This window comes from Ambystoma mexicanum, chromosome 1p, assembly GCF_040938575.1.
Source record: "Ambystoma mexicanum isolate Mex_15411 chromosome 1p, UKY_AmexF1_1, whole genome shotgun sequence".
Lineage (NCBI taxonomy): Eukaryota > Metazoa > Chordata > Amphibia > Caudata > Ambystomatidae > Ambystoma > Ambystoma mexicanum.
Genome location: NC_090921.1, coordinates 981,443,009 through 981,462,603, shown reverse-complemented (window position 1 = coordinate 981,462,603; position 19,595 = coordinate 981,443,009). Strand labels below are relative to the sequence as shown.

Genomic DNA, 19,595 nt, shown 5'->3' with positions numbered 1-19,595 from the left:
CAGCTTACCACCTCTCGGCGCACCCTACCCCTGTAGGGACGACACTGCCCTTGCTTGCCCGATGGGGCTTGGCCTCTTCCCTTGGCAATAAATTGACTAATCGCCACCCCCGCAACCCACATACCCCGCCGGGCTTGCTGGTTGGACTGCTAGCCCCAGCGACTTAGTGGTAGCCTTGACTCTTCTGCAAAGGTTCATCTGCCTTTGTGCCAAATAAGTTTATTCTATCGAAGGGCATGTGCAGAAGTTTCTCTAGGATGTCTGCAGCAAACCCTGATGTCCTGGGCCAAAATAATCTATGCAAGACTGTACTTGTGGCCATTTTTTTTGCCACACAGTCTGCAGTATCCAGACCAGACTGCAGAATCGTTCGGAGGACTTCCGTGCCGTTCCTGATCAGAGCATCAAGCTGTCACGCATTTCCCCTTCAGGGATGTGCTCAGACACCGCCACCATGAGCAACTACAAACCAAAGGAAAACTTGGCCAGAGAACATGAGGAGTTTACACACCAGAGATCCAGGTTCGAAGAGTCCAACATCTTTCTCTCCCATGCGTGGTCTCTTGCTCTCCCTGTTAGGGGACAAAGATGAAAAGCAAGTGGTCTTAAGGTTCGCCGTTGAGGCCTGGACCACTAAACTCTGGTGAAGCATGGGCGGAAAGAAACATGGGGTCTCAAGGTGCTGGCTTTTTCACCAGGTTGCGGTTCACAGTGAGGACTGCAGCCAGTTTGGACCAGAGTTCCATCACTGGCCCCCCTACTGCCTGATTAAAAAGCAATAGTGTCTCCTTCTTTGGATCCTCGTCCAGGATGTCAGTAAGCTTGTACTGAGTCATTAGATGTGAGGGGGCAGACATGCCCAAGGTATCTACCACCTTTGCCATCAGATGCTGAAAAGGTCTCTGGCTTGCCCAGGGTGGCAGCAGAGAGCATATCTACCTTCGGTGAAGTGTCCAGGTCACTTGTCTCTTGCAAGTTGGCTGCAAGAGCCAACAAGACACCTCATATCTCTTCTATCCTAGCATCCAGCACCAAGCCCAAATCCCAAATTATCTTACTTGGTGACCTTAATCTTGGCTATTTGGACACGAATGACACTAAAGCCGGTGACCTAGCCAATGTCCTTTCTGACTTTGGCTTCACTCAGCATGTCAACGTACCTACTCATATCAAAGGACGTACACTGGATTGGGTTTCTGACATGAATTGCGCACTAAACTTAATCTCGGTGCTACCATGTGCTTGGTCCGACCATCACAAAATAACATTTTCTATCAAATCTTGCCCATCTATGGATAAACCTTGTACGGCGCCACCCACACTTACTCGTAACAAGAAGGATATCACAACTGAGAAACTACTCCCACTCATCCTACCACTACTAAATTCGGTCTCCACAACCTGTGCTGACCCTACCGTTTTGGTGGACACCTACAATCGAGCTATGTTAAAAGCCTTGGATTCCATTGCCCCACTTAAACAGCGCAAAGAAAAATCACGCAACCATCTCATCCCCTGGTTCACCCCACTTCTACGAGAACTTCGCAAAGATAAACGCAAAGCTGAGTCTCTCTGGAGAAACTCACCTACGCCAGAAAATAAAATTAACCTTCTATCCATCGCCCTCTCTTACAAAGAAGCCATACTAGCGGCAAAAAAAGAAGTCTATAACAACAGGATCACACAAGCTCAATCCAATACTAAGGAACTCTTTAGAATTCTGAAGGAATTAGAGTCCCCAGCCGCCCCCATTGACACCTGTACCCCTGACACCGAATGGTGCGCCAACATACAAAAAGCATTACTCAACAAAATCTCGACACTCCAAGCTAAAATTAACACAAAAAAAGCCCATCTCCGCAACTCAGCAGGGAACCCCCAACCATCCAACATCTCATCCCCCATTCACCCATTCAAACCTTTTAGCTTCTCACCACTTACCACTAGAGAAGTGGAAAATATCATCAAGAAGCTAAAACCTTCTAACTGTCAAGGCGACGCCTGCCCAGCACCAATCATAAAGGAAGCAGCTCCTGAGCTCGCTCCCTTTATAACATCATTCATCAACTCATCTTTTAAATCTGACATAGTACCCAACAACCTCAAGGATGCTTGGGTAATACCCCTAATCAAAAAACCTAACTTAGACCCTAATAATCCCACCAACTATAGGCCCATCACCACGGTACCTTACCTCCTAAAAATCCTGGACCGTGCTGCATATCTCCAAATTCAAGATTATCTTGACAAAAATAACCTATTAGGACTCAGGCAATCTGGTTTCCGAGGATCTAAAAGACAAGGGCAAACAAGCGCTCCTACTCCTCTTAGATCTATCCGCCGCCTTCGATCTGGTGGACCACCAAATCCTTTGCCAGCATCTCAGAACGGCCGCCCACTTCTCCGATGCAGCCACCTCTTGGATAAGCTCATTCCTCGCCAACCGATCCATGAGAGTCTTCTCACCCTTGGCCGCGGCTGACCCAGCACTTGTCCTTTGCGGAGTCCCACAAGGCTCATGCGTATCACCTACGCTCTACAACGTATTTACTAAACCACTCTTTGATATCCTTGACCATCTGGGTGTCACCTACACAAATTATGCGGATGACACCCAGATACTCATCCCTATCACTGGTGACTATGTAACTGACGTCAAAGCTCTTAATATGCAGTCTACTCCGCCATCCAGGCATGGATGGCCCACCACGGTCTTTGCCTAAATGATGAGAAAACTGAGCTACTCATCCTCGGTTCTCAATCCAAACTTGCAAAACTTGACAGCAAATATGATGCCTTCATCATTGATGGTAACATTATCAAGGTCACTAAGGTCACTAAAACACTCGGTATTTACCTAGACTCGACCCTCTCTCTCACAAGACAAACCAACTCAGTAGTTTCAGCATCTGCGCACACGTGCAAACTAATCACTGCTTGCCGCCCCTTCTTATCTACGGACAATTGCTTGATCCTTGCCAGAACTCTCATCTTATCCAAAATTGATTACTGCAATGCCCTTTACTTGGGAACCTGTCAAAAAAACATTGACAAACTTCAGGTAACCCAGAATAACGCCATCAGGGCTGCTCTTAATATACCTAGGCGCACCCACATCTCCTCCACTAGACGCAACTTACGATGGCTCACCATCTCACAGCGCATTGCCCTCAAAACACTGGTTCTTAGTTACAAAGCACAGAACAACGCTGCACCAGCCTACCTGTCAGAGCGCTTCCACAACACACAGCCCACAGACCCCTAAGATCTGCACAAGCTAATACACTCATCATTCCTAGCTTCAAGCTCCAGACCGCCAGAGGCTCGAGCTTCCCAGTCCTGGCAGCCAAGCTCTGGAACTCACTTCCCAATGATCTCAGGAATGTCCCCTCCCTTCATTCCTTCAAAAATGGAGCAAAACAATGGCTTTATGAGCAAGACGAAGCCTCAGCCTCCTTTTTGTAAACACTCACTGCACCCTGCAAACACGCTGTACCAATCCTATCATTGCTGTCTATATTGGGTTGACTAACGACCTTGTAAATATATGTATATTTCTTTGCCTTATGTTTATTTATACTTTGTAATATGTAACTGCCTTCCTGTAACTGCCTTTCTGTAACCTCTCATTGTAACCCTTCCAAACATGTGCCCTGATGCCTGTGGGCAGGCTGCGCAATATAAATAAATAAAATACAAATACAAATTCCCCATAAAACTAATCCAGAAAGTACCAGACTTCCCTTGGGTATAGGGACTCCAGCTCGAAAGGGACGTGGTCCACCTTATCATCAAAAATTGTCCTTCAAATGGGACATGAATGCTCTTCTGTTGAGTGGGGCAATTTATCTTGTGACTCCGGCATACCCTTGTTCTCCCTGTCTGGAGGCAGTGGGGAGAGAGATATTTTGAGTCGTGCCATCAGGGGCCTGTACCACCAAACCCTCTGGCGACATGTGGGTGGAGAGAAACCCTGGACCCTAGGGAGACGGACAGTGCTTCTTCAAAAGTTTCCAGTTTACAGCTGAGATTGACGCTGCCCACGCAGAGGCCTGCCACTGCAGGATTGAAAGGATGTGGGGTCTCCCGCTGGAATTTTACATCCAAAATGTCATATAGCTCATACTGGACTTTGGGCTTGGAAGGTGCCAATGCATCAAGTGTTGCCACCTTCTTCTAGGAAGAAACATGGGAGTCTTCACGGAGTAGGCAGAGTAAGGATATCCAACTTCGGTGAAGTGTCCAGGTCGCTGGCCTCCTGTAGGTTTAACGTACCACCTCCAACAGGTCCTCTCCCTCACCATACAACTCCTCCAGGAAGTCTTGACCTCCAATGGAGTAATGGGGTTTCATCCCAAAAGGGATAGCGTCCCCATATGCATCACAGATGTCGTACACTGTCAAGATACGTTTGCTCCTTGGAGATGAGCATACTGCATTGAGGTGTCATTGTTGCAGTCACTCCACTGGGGCAAATGGGTCCCACAGTTGAGTGCTCGTTACCCGAAGCCAGAAATGCAGGGCTCTGGGATGGACCCTTGTCCGCTAGAGCCAGGACAGAAAACGAAGGCATGCGGTCGTGGTTAAGGGAGGAGACCGTTAGCTTCATCAAGCACACTAGGTCCGATGGCCACTGCAGAGGCCGAATTTGCTAAAGCCATGGAAAAATTGTCAAGCATTTTCTGCAGAAAGTTCTCCCACTCTTCTGGTGAAGAGGATTGAGTGGGGAATGCTACCTGAGGTGTAAGAGTAGGGACCTCCGAAGAATCTCTGGTTTGGCAACTCCTCTTTTTCGATAACTTAGAAAAGTGATGCTTGAATGAATCATTCGGGGAGTGGGACCTCTTCCTGTGCTTCTTCTACTTCTTGACCTTTCGGACCAGGGAATGTGCCTCCATCAGTTCTTCCACCAACGCCCTCCCCTGTGCCATGTCTAGAGATGTGGAGGAGGCCCTCGTGCCACGCTCGGGGCAGAAGTTGAAGAGTTCAGTAGCATGCTCACTAAGGGCCTTTGAGTGCAGCGATTGGCACCACCAGCAATCCTGCACGTTTTGCTTTATTTTATTTTAGTGCAGGTCTCAGTCTTTCACCAGAAAATACAGGCAAATGCTGTGGGGGTCTGAGATAGCCTTCGAAGGGTTAGGCATGAGTTTTAAGCAAGCCAAATGGCGTTCCTGTAGCGCATGTAAAAATGAAACTGTGGTAAATTAAGTATTCAGCTTTTATTCCCTTGTCTGTTTGCTCATTCGTATGGGGAAAACGGATCAATGCATGAGATTAGCAGTATTGCGAGACTATGCCTCTTAGTGAATTTCGTGTATTGTTACAATTGTCCACATCACCCTAAAGAGAAGTCCGGTTACGATACGCTGTATCCAGATAACGTTTTCTCTAGTGGCTATTTTATTTTACACTCACAACGTGCCTAGGATGAACGCTTTGAAGCAGATATTTTTCTACCATGTTTTATACATGTTACTTGTGCACTTTTGCATTTACCACACATGGCTACTAAAGGTGCCTAGCATCCTGAGATGGCCATGCCCCAAGGTTATTTTTTTTTTGGTCCTTTGGCCATATTGTTCTTAGGCCTTCTTCCTGCCCTATCGGTTCCGGAATTGCCATAAATGTCAAGCCCTTTCCCCGGGAAAGCTGTGCTTTCCCGGGTAAAGGGGCAGTTTGTTTGTGACTGAATGTGGGGGCTGGGACTGTCTGGTCCCAGGACACATCCTGCTGCCCGAGTGTCTGGTTTTGGGCAGATGTTGTGGCAAGTGGTTATTCATGATTGGAGAGCAACTGGTAGTTCAAATGGTGTATATCCTTACCATTGGTGAACCTGGGCGAGCTCCCAGTCCAGATTTTGGATAAAAGGAGGACTCCTGCAGCCATTCTTTAGATAGCTGGACATCAGTCCTCTATGAAGAGCAGCCCTGTGACAACCAGAGGACAACCCCTGCAGCTGACCAGCACCAACTCCAGTGAAGTTTCAGTGAAGCCCTATTCTTCTGCCTGATCTCGAGAAGACCCTTGCCAGTGCTTTGACCCCCAGACCAATGGGAACAACCAGTCTCAATCCCTGCTCGAGTATCCATACTTTCAGAGCCTTCAAATTTGTCCCTGGACCAACCGGGGGACTGACAATCTCTCTCATGGGCTACCTCACTGCAGCTGTTGCCGTTCTTGCCATTGTGATTGCATCCTCGGAACTTGGAGGATCCTCAACTTATAAAACCAGACACCTGCGGTCTTGTATTTTCTGCCTACTTGTGTCAACAGATGCTGTGTAGGAAGATCGCCTATCGCCACCTGATCGTGGTGACTCCCATTGCAACTCTTCCTTGCACCCTAGAGGTGTCCTCTGGTCACCTGCACTGCAGAAGTCCATCTTTTCTTAGTATGAGTGTTCAGCTGGAAGGTGCCTGGAATTGATTCCCAAGCACCATGACCGACTAAAACTAAATCCCACGTCCTAAAGCCGAAAGTGACCCCTGTGCCTCCCTCGCCGGGACCAACCACAGAGACTGTACCGAATGGGTTCCCGAACCTCAGAATTGGTCTCAGGAGAAATGGGAGTCAGTGGGCTAAGTTAACATGCTTGTTTCTGTCCCCCCTGTTCTCCACAGAGTTACATAGGCATAAGGTTCTGTACCTAAACAACTCTTTCTTCACTTTGGTCGGTGGAGGCCTCAACAAGGATCCCTTCCCAGCGGTATCCTAGTGACTGCAATCAAGTTACTTCTCTTACCTGAACTTTACTTACTTTTGTGACAATTGAAACATAACCACTGACTTCGCCAAATCTCTTAGTAAACCTACCTGAAAAGTATAGCTTTGGAACTGATGACTTTAGGACACACGGTCCCATCCATTTTAGGGCTGGAATCTTAAGTTTTAGGGGAACACTTCTGTGGTTATTCTAAAGTGTCTTTACTGAATTCCATGCATTTGAGTACTTACCAACGTCTCACTGGTTATTGAATCATATGCTTTCTTTCTTGTCCTAAGGGTGAATGTATATATCTGTTTTACAGTAAGTGTGTGATAATATTTGATTAAAGGGTTTACTTGCTTAGTGTGTATTTTAAAGGCCTAATAAATCACTGCACACGTTAGTACTTGCATGTCTAACTGCAATATTGGTGTTTCTGTCTGGGCTCATTGTATCCCTAAACCACTCTCAGCCCCTCCTGAGACTTCCTTACCTTTATTGGTTTGGCTATTCCTCAGTGTCTCCTGTTCACCATAGTATGTTGGCCTCCCAACATCTGCCCCCAGAGTTGATTTTTGAAATCAATCCGACAGACAAAAGGGACAACAATGTAAAGGCTCAAACAGAGCCTACATCAAGAATGCAAGGACCAAATTAAGGTTTCATAGTGGAACAGAAAATACTTTTGGCAGAAAGGAATTTTCAAGTGCCTTTGTGAACTGCAGCACCATGGGGATTGAAAAAATAGGAACCCCTGATTGGGTGTTCTTTTGAAGATGGAAAGAGTGGCTAAGTAGCCTTTGACAGTCCCTACATACACTAAAGCCTGATTTTGCTCAAGGAAAAAAAATCACCAAAAATGGACTGGTGGAGCACAACACGGAGTCAATACCCTTATCACGGTACTAAGCTATGAATTTGCACCAGCATCAACCACAGATGGACTGGGTGAACAAGTGTCTAGAAGAAAGCATCACACCAAGATCCTTGTGGGAGATTCCAATCTGCATACCTCAAACTATCAACAGCCAGGCATGTAGGTTCGGCATCCTGACTTTGGCATGAAGTACTCTGCAACAAGCATTTGTCAGACCATCTTCCCTCCTTTGGGGCAATAATGGGGTGCCTATGATGCTACAGGACACTCTGTATGGACAGATGAGGGCCCGAGTGTCCAAAATGTACGAAAAGAAAAAAGGCTTACCACGGATAATGGATTCTAATCCCACTCATCCATCATCACGGATTTAATTGGCAGGGTCACCTGGTACCCAAATGTTTTTACACCAAGGGTCATAGTGTGACTCCAGCATTGAGTTCCCTCGATGCACCTACTCCTCGACTTCTGGAAGTGATTTTGTGCCGCCCATATAATATACAGCACACCATGCCTCCTGACCTCAGTTTTCCCTTTTTCCCCCCGAGGCTCATCCACTTGGAAGGGAAACCATTGAGTTCTCTAATTGTGGGGCAGATGGGAGAACAATGAGAAATCTGTGGAATAAGACGGACACCACAAACAATCTCCCTAGAGGAAAGAAATTTGCTGTCTTAATGGATTGCATCCTCCCACATATCCCTCATCCTGGATAGACTCCCACTGGAGTATTAATTTGGATGGAGGCGGGACATAGTGAGAAAGAAAGACTAATTTGTGTCTGCAAAATAGTCTAAAGGCCTTCTCTGGCAAACTGGTGTCCTGAACAGAAAGAGTCCAGACAGTAGTGAGGCAATTGACTAGAGAGCAAGTTCAGGCTCTGCCCTCTTGCCCCCTTGCCTTCCTCAGAAGAAACAAAATTATAAGATAAGAAAGGACACATTTGAAACTGCACTTTAAAGTCTCCTGGAAATGCAGTTGTCACAAAGAATAGTTAGTTTTGGGCCATACAAGTAGGGAACAGAAAAGGCATTAGCTTGCACAATTAGTGTGTTTTAAAATCGAATAGATTAGGTGACAGGATGGCGTGTACACAAGATAGGGACTCACTACAAAAGTAGGGCAGAACTGTAGGCAGATAAGGTTGCTGCTACCCATTGGAAAGGGGGGTGGGATCATGTGACAAGCATGCACCAGGACTCCGTAGATAGAAAAATAAATGCAAATTTAATGTGTCCTGCAGAGGAAAATAACATGAAAAGACGTTGCCATTTTGAAAACCGCACCAACACAGCAGAGAATTTAACACTGCAGCTTTAAGAAAGGCCCCAGCTAAGCATGCTATTTGAACAAATACATTTAATGCAGGAAAATGGTGTGGTTGCTTGGACATAACTGCCTCCAAGGAATGTGAAAACCCAAGGCTCCGTAGGCGAGGGTTACATAGCGGAACAAGATACCATCGTGTGCATTCAAAGGTAAATCAAGTTACGACAACACGGCATACTATTTGAAGTTCATGGGACGAACTGAACATCCCAGGAATTTTCCTAAAGTGGCAGAAAGATTAATGTCTCCGAGAATGGCTAGGCGTGACAGAGAAATGCGGATCCGGCTAAAAAGACAATTACCGCGCATGTGGTAAAAGCAGCAGGATTTATAATAACAGCATTCATAAATGTGTCAAGAACAGAATGGCGGTTGCTGTTGCGAGGATAGGATGGCCGGAATTATTAGAAGTTGGTCCTTGGAAAATCAAAGACATCATGGCGGAGATAACATGGGCTGTTTTATTTAATTAAGAACAGAGGAGATGCGCTCGTCTTCTCCTCCCATCTACATAAAACATGACATCAGGCAGCCATTTCACGGAGAGTGTGTCCGTATGTTAACCGATAAGCACATGTCCTTTTTCACTGCAGAAGTAATTTAGAGCCTACCAATAATATTTAAGCATGATGACGTAGCGCATGTTATGGGATGTTTTATGGGTGGGATCTTAGATAAGAATTGTCCAATCATTGTTGGACATATATAATTATATTTGTAGCTTAGTAGAGGGAACCATTTACCAGGAGCGATAGTATCCGTTGTAGCATAATAGTTTACTTCAGAATCTACATTAATTTAATTCTTAGTCTGCTGAATATCTGCGATGTACATTTTATACTTTGGAAATTAGTTGTTACTTTTCTGGGTAACAGGAAGACACATTCTTTTAAAGATGAGCAACAGTGCAAAATGCACATTTACAAAGCGTGCTATTTCCTTGTGATTCTTATATACGTTTTATATTGTTTTGATGATTCAAGATTTCATTAACAGCAGTCTGTGACTAGTGGCAGAAGTGTTGCTATCCATCTGTGAGAAAGCTGGATGCAATGTTCATGAAAGGCAGGGTTCACCGGGGGTGAACCCGCCGACAAACAGAAAAGGTTGGAGTGGGTGAGTGAGGTGCTCCCGGGGAATTTGGGGTTGAAGCCCTGCTGATTGAAAAAGGTGGGGCAGATGGGGGAAGAGCGGCTCATAGGGGTGTTCTGGAGGTGAAACCCCCTGAAATCGTCACAATCCCAGCAGTTAAAAGCTGCACAAAATCAGCACAAAAAAGTAGCCTTTTTTCAGTGCAGCCTTTAACAGTCAGAGTTATGACATACAACCCATATTTTTCTTAAGGAAAATTAACCTGTCAAAGTGTCAGACACTGTTCATTTGTATTGTGGCAACTACATAATAGGGATGCATGTGTTCTGCATAGAACCACATGCCACTCAGTTTGTGCCACACAAGAACTCTGAGATTTACCCAAAATGGTTATCATCATCTTATTAGCTCTACTAAAAAGCCTTAAGAAAGCTGACAAACTCATAGAAATAGATTTTCTCTGCCTTGAGGTAAAGTAGACTAGTAAACCTGCCAAGGTCTAGGAGTACAAGCTACTAGTGAGGGGTTCACCAACACGCCAATAGTACAATGTATGCTTATTTTTACAAAGCCAGCCATTAATATGCAATGCATGTGATCAATTTACATGCAGTGAATTTTCTTGGACATATTTTGTATTTTTACAAGTCACTCTGAAAACACCACTTGATTTCACGATGCTGTTTCTTGACCGGACAGGCCATAACACTAACAATGGAAGTGCCCTATTGGCTATCAAAAACTGCATTGGCAATGCCAGCAAGTCTGGTTATGTACACTATATAGGGTAAAATGGCAACGATAAAGTACTTTAAGGCTATAGACAAACTTGTAATGTGCCATATGCATAATCTTTGCAAAGTGTTGAATGACCATAAAGAATGGCCTTCAGTGTTTAATATTTGTGTTCGTCCCTGAGAGGCCAAGGGTTGAATGGCCTTGGGAACGAATATGCTGGACATCCTTGTAGAGTGTACAGATATTGAATGGGTAAGGAGACTAAAATCTCTTCACTCACTAAAGGCTACTCCTCCATCAGAAGTCAAGGACTGAGTTGACATTGACACATTCTGACCCAGATAGATATAAGACTAAACGCAGATGGCAAACTGAAGAGTAATCCCCTACTCACACCCCCAACCCACCCACCACAACAAGACCATAGATAGAATAGATGGAAACATATTCACCCAAGAAAAGGATTACAATCACCCATCTGTGTAAAACTTTTAGGAATAGCTAATAGCTAACAAACCTCCTCCAAATGAAGATGACCTGGAGGCAAAAGAGGATGGTGTGGAGGGCGTTGAGTGAAAGGGAGACAATATCCCTAATAAATTACCTGCTAGGCACAAGCGTCGAACATAGTACAACGCTGAACCAGGAAATTCATCCTCCAGTGAGGGCTGATGAAACAAGTTTCACGTGGGCTTTGCACCTGCAATGGCAGAGGCCACCGTAGAGGTGAAGATCTCATCTCTGGGAGCCCATCAGCCCCTATCCCTGGGGCATGGTGGTGTTTGGCCAAGGGGGCTTGACCACATCCACAGTGGGTATAGGAGGTGGAGTGCCAACCACTACTTCTGCTAGCGGGACCCAGTGGTTGTTGCACCTACAGACCCAAGGACTTTGTTGTGGCCTTTTTGGACCGCAACCTCTATAAGGAGTTGTCTGCCTTAGGCTCAAAGAGGTCATACCCATCAAAAGGCATTGCCAGGAGCATTGTATGCACATTTATGTGAAACTAGAGGTCCCCATCCAGGAATCCCTCATCACCACCGTGCCCATAGCCATCATCTTTCCCACACAGTCCGCTGCATCCAGCCTTGACTGCAATATCTGACTAGACGCTTCTCTGCCATCTTGAAATAGGGCCTAAAAGCTCTCTCTCACCATCAGGTATGTGGTTGAGTTGTCCCAGAAAATGAAAGTTTAGCTAGGGTGCAGGAGGTTTTTATTGCTGAAGGGCAAGACTGCCCGAGGTAAAAACTGTTCCCCATGCATCCAACATTTTGCTTTCTCTGCCCGGAGGCATAGAAGGAAACGTGAACGTTTTTAGGTTGGCAGTCGCAGACTGCACCACCAAGCTCTCAGTGGAGGTTTCCTGTCCCAGAGTCTCAACCAACAATTTAAAGGTAGTAAGTTCTCCTGTGGACCTTCATCTAGAATGTATGTAAGTTCATCCTGAACCTTCCGGTTTGGAAAGGGCTGACAAGCCTAGTGTCCCCATCACTTTGGCTACCAGCCGTTGGAATTAAGCCAGAGACTTCCCCGCCACTAAAATATCCAACCCTGGGACGTATCTAGACCACTGGCCTCTTGCAAGTTATGGGCCAGCTCCAACAGTCCTTCCCTTCACCACAGAAGTCCTCTGAGAAGTCCCTGACTTCTCTAGGCCACAGGGCTCCAATCCCATAAAGGATAGAGTCATCCTCTTCATCAAAGTGTTCTTCCATCTTCCACATAAACGCTGCCATGGGCAGTGGAGTATACACCAGAGGGAATTAGGCACTGTCAGCAACAATGATGCCAAGATAGAGAGGGCAGACACAGACCGCTAGATGCCTCCACACAGAGCGTGTCAGCACAGGGAAAGATCCTTGTGGCCGAGCCCATAGGCGTGCTGTTGCAGGCCCTTTGTAGGATCACTGCTGGCTTGTCCAAGAACAGTGGCGCCACCACCATTGGGGCCTTGGCGAAGCTGTCAAGTATTTTCATCTTGAAAGCCTCCCATTCCTCCAGAGTGGATGACTGGGTGGAAATCGCTATCTGCAGAGCGACTTCCTGGCAGTCTCTGGGGATGTGACTACACTTCTTTTCCAGCCCATGATTGGTCTTACAACCGATGTTCTGTGCCCTTCGACATTGTACGAGATTTCTTCTCTTTTTCCTTGTGGAAAAGGGTGAAGAGTTTCTCCACCCATTCTTGTAGAGCTTTCAGATGCATCGACTGATATGACCCACGGTCTTCTCGCCCACACAGTATAGACCGAGTAGCAGTGTTCACGAAGTAAACAGAGCATGCAGAAAAAAGGAACTGAGGTCATGGGGCATGCCGTCTCCATATACACTGAAACCGATGTCATGTCCAGTGCAAAATGTGTAAAGGCGTCGGGCAGAGCCAACCTTCTTCCGCTCAAAAGAACGGCTGGGTCAGAGACTGAATATCATAGATGCAGAATCAGCAGGAGGAAGGAATCCTTTACAACGTGCTATCCCATTTATCAAATGTATGCTTTTGGATAACTGTCCGGTTTCCATTAAGTATCCCCGCTACAAGGAAGCGCAGGGTATGGATGAGGTGTGTTTGCGCAAGGAAGTTGTTAGATCCTAAGTCTTTTGCCTATTTGGTTAGCGTGGACCTAGAATACTTTTAATTTCCTTAACTGTATCTTTGCAGGATTCCAGAATAGTCCCAGTTAAAGATGGTGGACATGTTGAACAGCAATGATTGGTTCAGAGATCATTGTGAGCTAGTTTTGAATCTTTGAGAAGATTCTAAACTGCCTTTCATTCCAGTCAAGCTCAAGGAAGGTCACAGCTGCTTGGGCTCCAGAGAAAACAAAGAGAAAACCTGAGTTTTAGCAGAAGATTGAGGTTAACAGCAAGAAACCAACTTCCAAAGTGAACCAGTAAAATAATACAGATAAGTGCTGTTTAGAATTAGAAGAACTTAATTTAAGCGAAGTCACATTAAAGAAAATGTACAGAACTGTAGTTTAAATATCTTTTGCCATGTGGAGAAGATTTAATTTTGACTGAGCAACTTAGATGTTTCCAGTCACCTTTCTGAAATGTAAAATTCTAAAAAGTTATTTTTAAAGATATTGTGGAGGCGGGCAACGTGCATGATCAGCTACGAAGTATAAACAAGGCCTTCGTAATATGAAACGAAGCATGCGCGCCCCATTGATAGGGGCAGAGGATACAATTAAAGAACCCAAAGACGTGCTGCAGCGTCTATAGCGCTTTTCAAAGGAAGGCCACGTTCGCCGTTCACTGCGCAGCTTTAGGAGAACCGCAGCATTCGCATGAGGTGTCGGTTTCCAGGCTACACAGGATCTGGAGAAGAATTAACGGTCTGCGCTCTTCAAGGATGCGCGCAGCGCGAGACACAGAGAAAACTGAGGCAGCTTAGCGCAATTCATCTTTAAGGCTCCATTTGGTTCCAGAAAGGAGCAAGTAAGTGAGATTTTGATCTCTGGAGATTGAGAAAAACTTTTAGATAGAATTAGTCAAAACTTCTGGAAACAGGAGAACATATTTTGGTCATGATTACCTACCAGTGCTAAAGTTACTATTTTGGAGAATGTTCAGAAAATAAAACTTGTCAAGACTCAATGAAAAAGAAAGATGAAATGTAGTATATAAAGTTTAATTTCTTCAAGAAGGAAGAAAAATAAAGAACTCTTTCTGAAGTTAGGAATACAGATGAGATTTGATTGTGTTCGTTGGATAAAGGTTTATGGACATTGCTAAAGGAAAAAAGGTCTTTCTAAAAGGAACTTTACTACAAGCATCTTACTGAATTAAGTACAGAAGCAAGCTGAGTCTAAACGCTCACATCCAGTTCTTGAGAGTTAGCTCCAAACCTAGTGCGGAGGTAGTCCGCTAACTAATGGAAAGTGGTATAGAATATTATGAAGGAACGTTAGTGATGTAAGAGTTGTGAAACCATTAGATGTATTTATTTACAGGTTTCCTGAAGGTGCAACGTTCTGGCGAGAGAGGCTTTCGGAAGGGACCTGTCCTTTTTTATTTTATCCACTTCCCCCATCCCCCCCAGCCTGGTGACCTCAGCAGTTGTAACCTAAAGATTGTTGGGGGAACCGGACTAAGGGGCCTGGGGGACTCATCTGCTCCCGCAAGATTCAGAGCTGGGATCTTAGAATAACAGAACTTCGATAGGCCTAGGACACCTATGCTTTGTAACATTTTCTAGTTAGTACAGATGTGGAGGACAGAAATTGCAAGCAAGCAGAGATATAACCTGAAAGTACTGAAGAAAGGCAGGAAGCACATATGAAAAAAAATGGAACTTCCTAAATGTGTAAGACAACATCCACTGAAGTAATACAACTACCATAGCAGGTCAGTTTGATGTGCTTCTGTTACAATGGCTAAAACTCTTGAAATCAAAAGGACTCCCATTTACCAGCATTCATAGTAACTCCGGCCCAGTTCAACAAGCTTGTTCCCAAGCCAATTCAGCATAGCTCAATTACAAGCCTCCCAGATGGGACATATAAAACGTTGCAGTTATGGAACCAAGGTATACTCACGCCTTCTGATTCACAATGTTTAGTAGATCCACCACAACAGACAAGTCATTAATGGCGACAGCAGAGTCCACAGATGTCTAGTGACAAAAGAGAAGAGGATCTTACAATGGCATTAAAGTTTATTATTTGTAAGCCCATGATTTATTAATTGTGCAAATGAAGGATCAACGCTGCGTTAGTCCAGTTTTAAAATCACAATAACACTGTTTGGATATCTTTTATTAGACTGACAATATTATGCTGCAATGGTACAATGCATTAGCTTTCAAATGCCAATAGATTTTCTTATCAAATGCTGTTCACAGAATAAAACGTGCGCCAAAAGAAAACAGTGCTGGACATTGCTCTCACATTAAAAAAGCAGAAGAAAATCTACACTTAAAACTGCGAAATGCACCCCTCATATGCTCACCTTATCCTACAGAACACTAAATTAGGGGTCAGGAAACAGTGGTGCACAGTGAAAAATGAGTCGCAATTCTAGCAGAATCCTCCTGAGCTGAGCAATTCTGCATCACATTGTACTTGAAACACTGGCACTCTTGCGCACACCGAGGGCCATTCATACAGATGTTACTCTCACCCTTTATTTAAACCTGGAAAGGAGTAACTGACTCACCCATAGTGAGACAGGCGTAAGTGAGTAGTAGGTGAGAATGACTCACAGTAACTTCTTTGTGAATTGGTCCCTGTGACGAGGTCTCCTGTCTGGCTTTGACACCAAGAGGATAACTCGGGGGCGGCCTATCTCCCAGACACAGTGGATGATTGGCCCTGTTGAGATATGCAGATGATTTCCTTATCCCCCTTCTCCTGGTCCACAGTACGTGGAGGGGTGCAGTCACAGAACCACCATGAATGCACCCCTTCCCAAACAAAGAGTCTGAAACGCTTTCAAACTAGAACCAAAGGCTAGACAGGAGTCCGGTTCATTCACCCTGCATTAGTACCAAGGTTTTAATGTTGGTAAAGGTGACTTTGCAACATTAGGGACATCATTTCAGAGCTTAAAAGGGATGTGCAGTGAACCAGGGAGCCCCATTGATACAATGTTCCCAGCTGTCCAAACCAAAGTATTGTTTCCCAGCCTAGCAGAGGATATAATGTTGCAATTTCACTGCTTGAAACCATTAATGGTCAATAATGGTGGTTAAAGAAACACCACTAGCAGGTCCCTTTGACAAAGAAATCAGGGATGCCAAAAGAAAGCTAAGACGGGACATCCGCAAAACCAGAAAGATATGCCGATCCCTGGTAATAACATACAAAGCCATTAGACCATTAAAAAACAAATACTCATCATGGTTAAAATGGCGGAAAAGATCTAAACGATTAGAGTCTTGGCAACAAACGGTTCAACTAATGTGTACACGGAACACCCGTAATATTTAGTCTCTGCTGGGAGAAGCTAGAGGTAGTAAGAAAGCTCCTCTCGTCAACCCATCAGTGCATCAGAATGGGTAACACATTTAGAAAACCGCAATGACTCCAATAGAATTAGCAGGAAGGTTTCAATTAGTTATGGGCCTGTCCCCCGCCCTTTTGAGATAACTATTGAGGACCTTCATAACAAAATTATTTACTTAAAATCATCCAGAGCCCCCGGACCTAATGGTCTATCAAATATTGTTATGAAAAAGAACCCCCTGTTCTGGGCAACCCTGATGAAAATATTATTTGAAAAGTTATTAAGGGAGGGGAGAATCCCTAATACATGGAAGACTGCCACTCTTGTCCCGGTGTTTAAAAAAGGAAGCAAAAATGATCCTGGCAATTATCGATTATTGTCAATGCTCGACTGCACCGGGAAAATGTTCGCCTCTCTCCTCCTGAGCAGACTCCAATCTTGGGCTGACCAGGCAGCATTTTTTGACTGTTTTCAGAGTGGCTTTAGAGCCAGGTACGCTACCACCCATAATATACTGGTAACGGACACACTGAAAAGTAGAGCACTGCAACCCAACAGCCCACCGCTGTATGCCTTATATATCGACTTCAAGGCAGCCTTCGACGTAGTCTGCACAGAGAAGTTGTGGTGTAAGATAAAGGTACTGGGCTGCCCTAATGAAATATTATACTATTTACAGCAATTGCATACAAACAGGACGGTCCAGCTTAAGCTTGATAGCAGTGGCTCTATGACTAATCCAATAATGCAGAATAGGGGAGTTAAGCAGGGATGCGTTACCGCTCCCCTGCTCTACAACCTATTAGTTTCAGATATCCCTCAGGCTATTCAGGAAGTCCATAATTGCCCCCCGAAAATAGGAGTTAGACACAGTTATGTTATGGCATACGCTGATGATCTAGTGATCCTAGACCACACGTTCAGTGGGTTGCTTAGATCGGCTGAGAGACTTTGGTTGTATGCTGAATCTAATGGTCTGGCGATTAATCGTGAAAAGACTCAACTTATCCTATACATAAATGGAAAAGAAGCTAGACCCCATATGTATGTTAGGGCTCTAGAAATTGATTATACGCCCATCCATAAATATCTTGGGGTGGAATATGATCAGCGGGGGAACTATCAAACCTGTATCTTAGCACGTCAAATCAAGGCAGCGCAATTAACTGCCTTGATCTGTCAATTTACATAAAATCAAAGCAGATTTTCCCTATGAGGGGAGGGGGGGGGGGCCGGCCAGCTATACCTACAGTGTCTGGTCCCTATGACAATCTATGGACTTGAAGGATTGGTGAATATGGACCTTAAGTGGCTTATTGAAGGGAAATTCTGGAAGAAGCTCTTAGGAATACCTCAATGCATACCCATGGCCATACTGATACTGGAACTGGGAATCCTTTCACTTAAATCATTGGTCTTGAAGAAAAGAGCTGAATTATACATACAAATATTACATAATCCCTCCAATTCTCTTCTAGCCTGTATGGGAGATGATATTTGAGCGGGAAACAGCCTGCATTAAAAGCCAGCATGGATTCGTTGTTCGTTGTTCAAAACAATTGGCTGGAAGCCGTTATGGGGAGTTAACCAAGAAGACCTGAAATATTTTGTCGGAAAGCGCCGGGGTCTATGGGATTGGCAAAGTAATTTTGTCCATTTTGAGAAGTTAATAAGTTATAGGTTTGTACAGTACATACTATATACGTTCAAACAATCGCAAACATATTTAAATCTGTGTCCTTCACTTAATCTTAGGAGGTTTTTGTTGCTATTACGAATTAACCATCTTCCAGTTTTAGCAGCTATTGGACAAGAGAACAAAATACCTAAGCAAGAACGATTCTGTTGCATATGCAGGAACTGCCAGGTGCCTGAGACTAAGCATATATGGTATGGTAAGCATATAGTAACACAATGCCCAGTATAGGGCCCAGCGTATATTTTTTGGCAGTTTCCTGCACCATCTGGATCATATTAAAGAATCTGAGTTCTTGCATCAATGTCTAAATACCCTTAATGGTAGTCTCTATCTATCGATCTATAGAGTCTGGTAATCATGAGTTTTACTGCCAGTAGCCAGAGCCAGGGAATCTGACTGATAGGAATTGAAATAGCAATAGAAAGTTCAATCAAAGTAAATTAATTCCCCCTATTTGGTTTTAAGTTCAAGTAAAAGTACTTGTTAAATGGTTATTTCTTCATTTTCTTCCTGTGATCGTATGACATGAGGATTTTATGTTTATTTTGTGCCATTTTCTGTTATTTATTCTTAATTTTAATTTCGTACACAACATTAAGTATGATGTTGAGATATATATGATTGAAATTGTATTAATTTATGTGAAAAGTGTTTATGTAAAACGAAATCACATTAAATAAATAAACAATAAATAATGTTGCAATTTCACTGCTTGAAACCGCTCCTATAGAAACAAAGAGTTAACCATCTTACCCATTGTTTCCCCAGCATTTAATCAACAACCTAGAGGAACAGCAAATGTCCACTAACTCTAAAAATACAATGCAAACAAGTTGAGGTATTTGGCAAGGCCCGGCTTGTCCACCAACTAATCATGGTATGGGTTGCGCATCGCTCTTGGTGACAACATTAGGGCACTGTCGTCCACACACAACCTCGGGTTAGAGGTAGCTGCATTTGGTACCTGAACCACTGGACTGGACCATGGACTACTGGAGGGATCTAGCAACCCAACGCCCAACATTTTCTTGACCTCAGAGTTAATGTGAACCCTTACTTTGTCCGACATTCTGTAGCTCCTAGTCTTGGTGGGAACACTATTCCTACTATCAATGTCATGTTGATACCAAGATAATACCAAGATGTCGAATCTGGAGTTAGTGAAAACAAACAGGCAAACTGCCTAAGCGGATTTTGAA

At 44.4% G+C, this 19,595-nt stretch overlaps 1 protein-coding gene across 2 annotated transcripts in view; it reads right to left on the bottom strand.

Annotated features, from left to right (window-relative positions):
- Positions 1 to 19,595, bottom strand: part of KATNB1 (katanin regulatory subunit B1) — a 944,775-nt gene that overhangs the window by 115,089 nt on the left and 810,091 nt on the right. For both annotated transcript variants that reach the window (XM_069654285.1, XM_069654294.1), the window contains one exon: positions 15,290 to 15,366. In XM_069654285.1, coding sequence (XP_069510386.1) covers positions 15,290 to 15,366 — 77 coding nt within the window. The remainder of the gene's footprint in view (positions 1 to 15,289; positions 15,367 to 19,595) is intronic.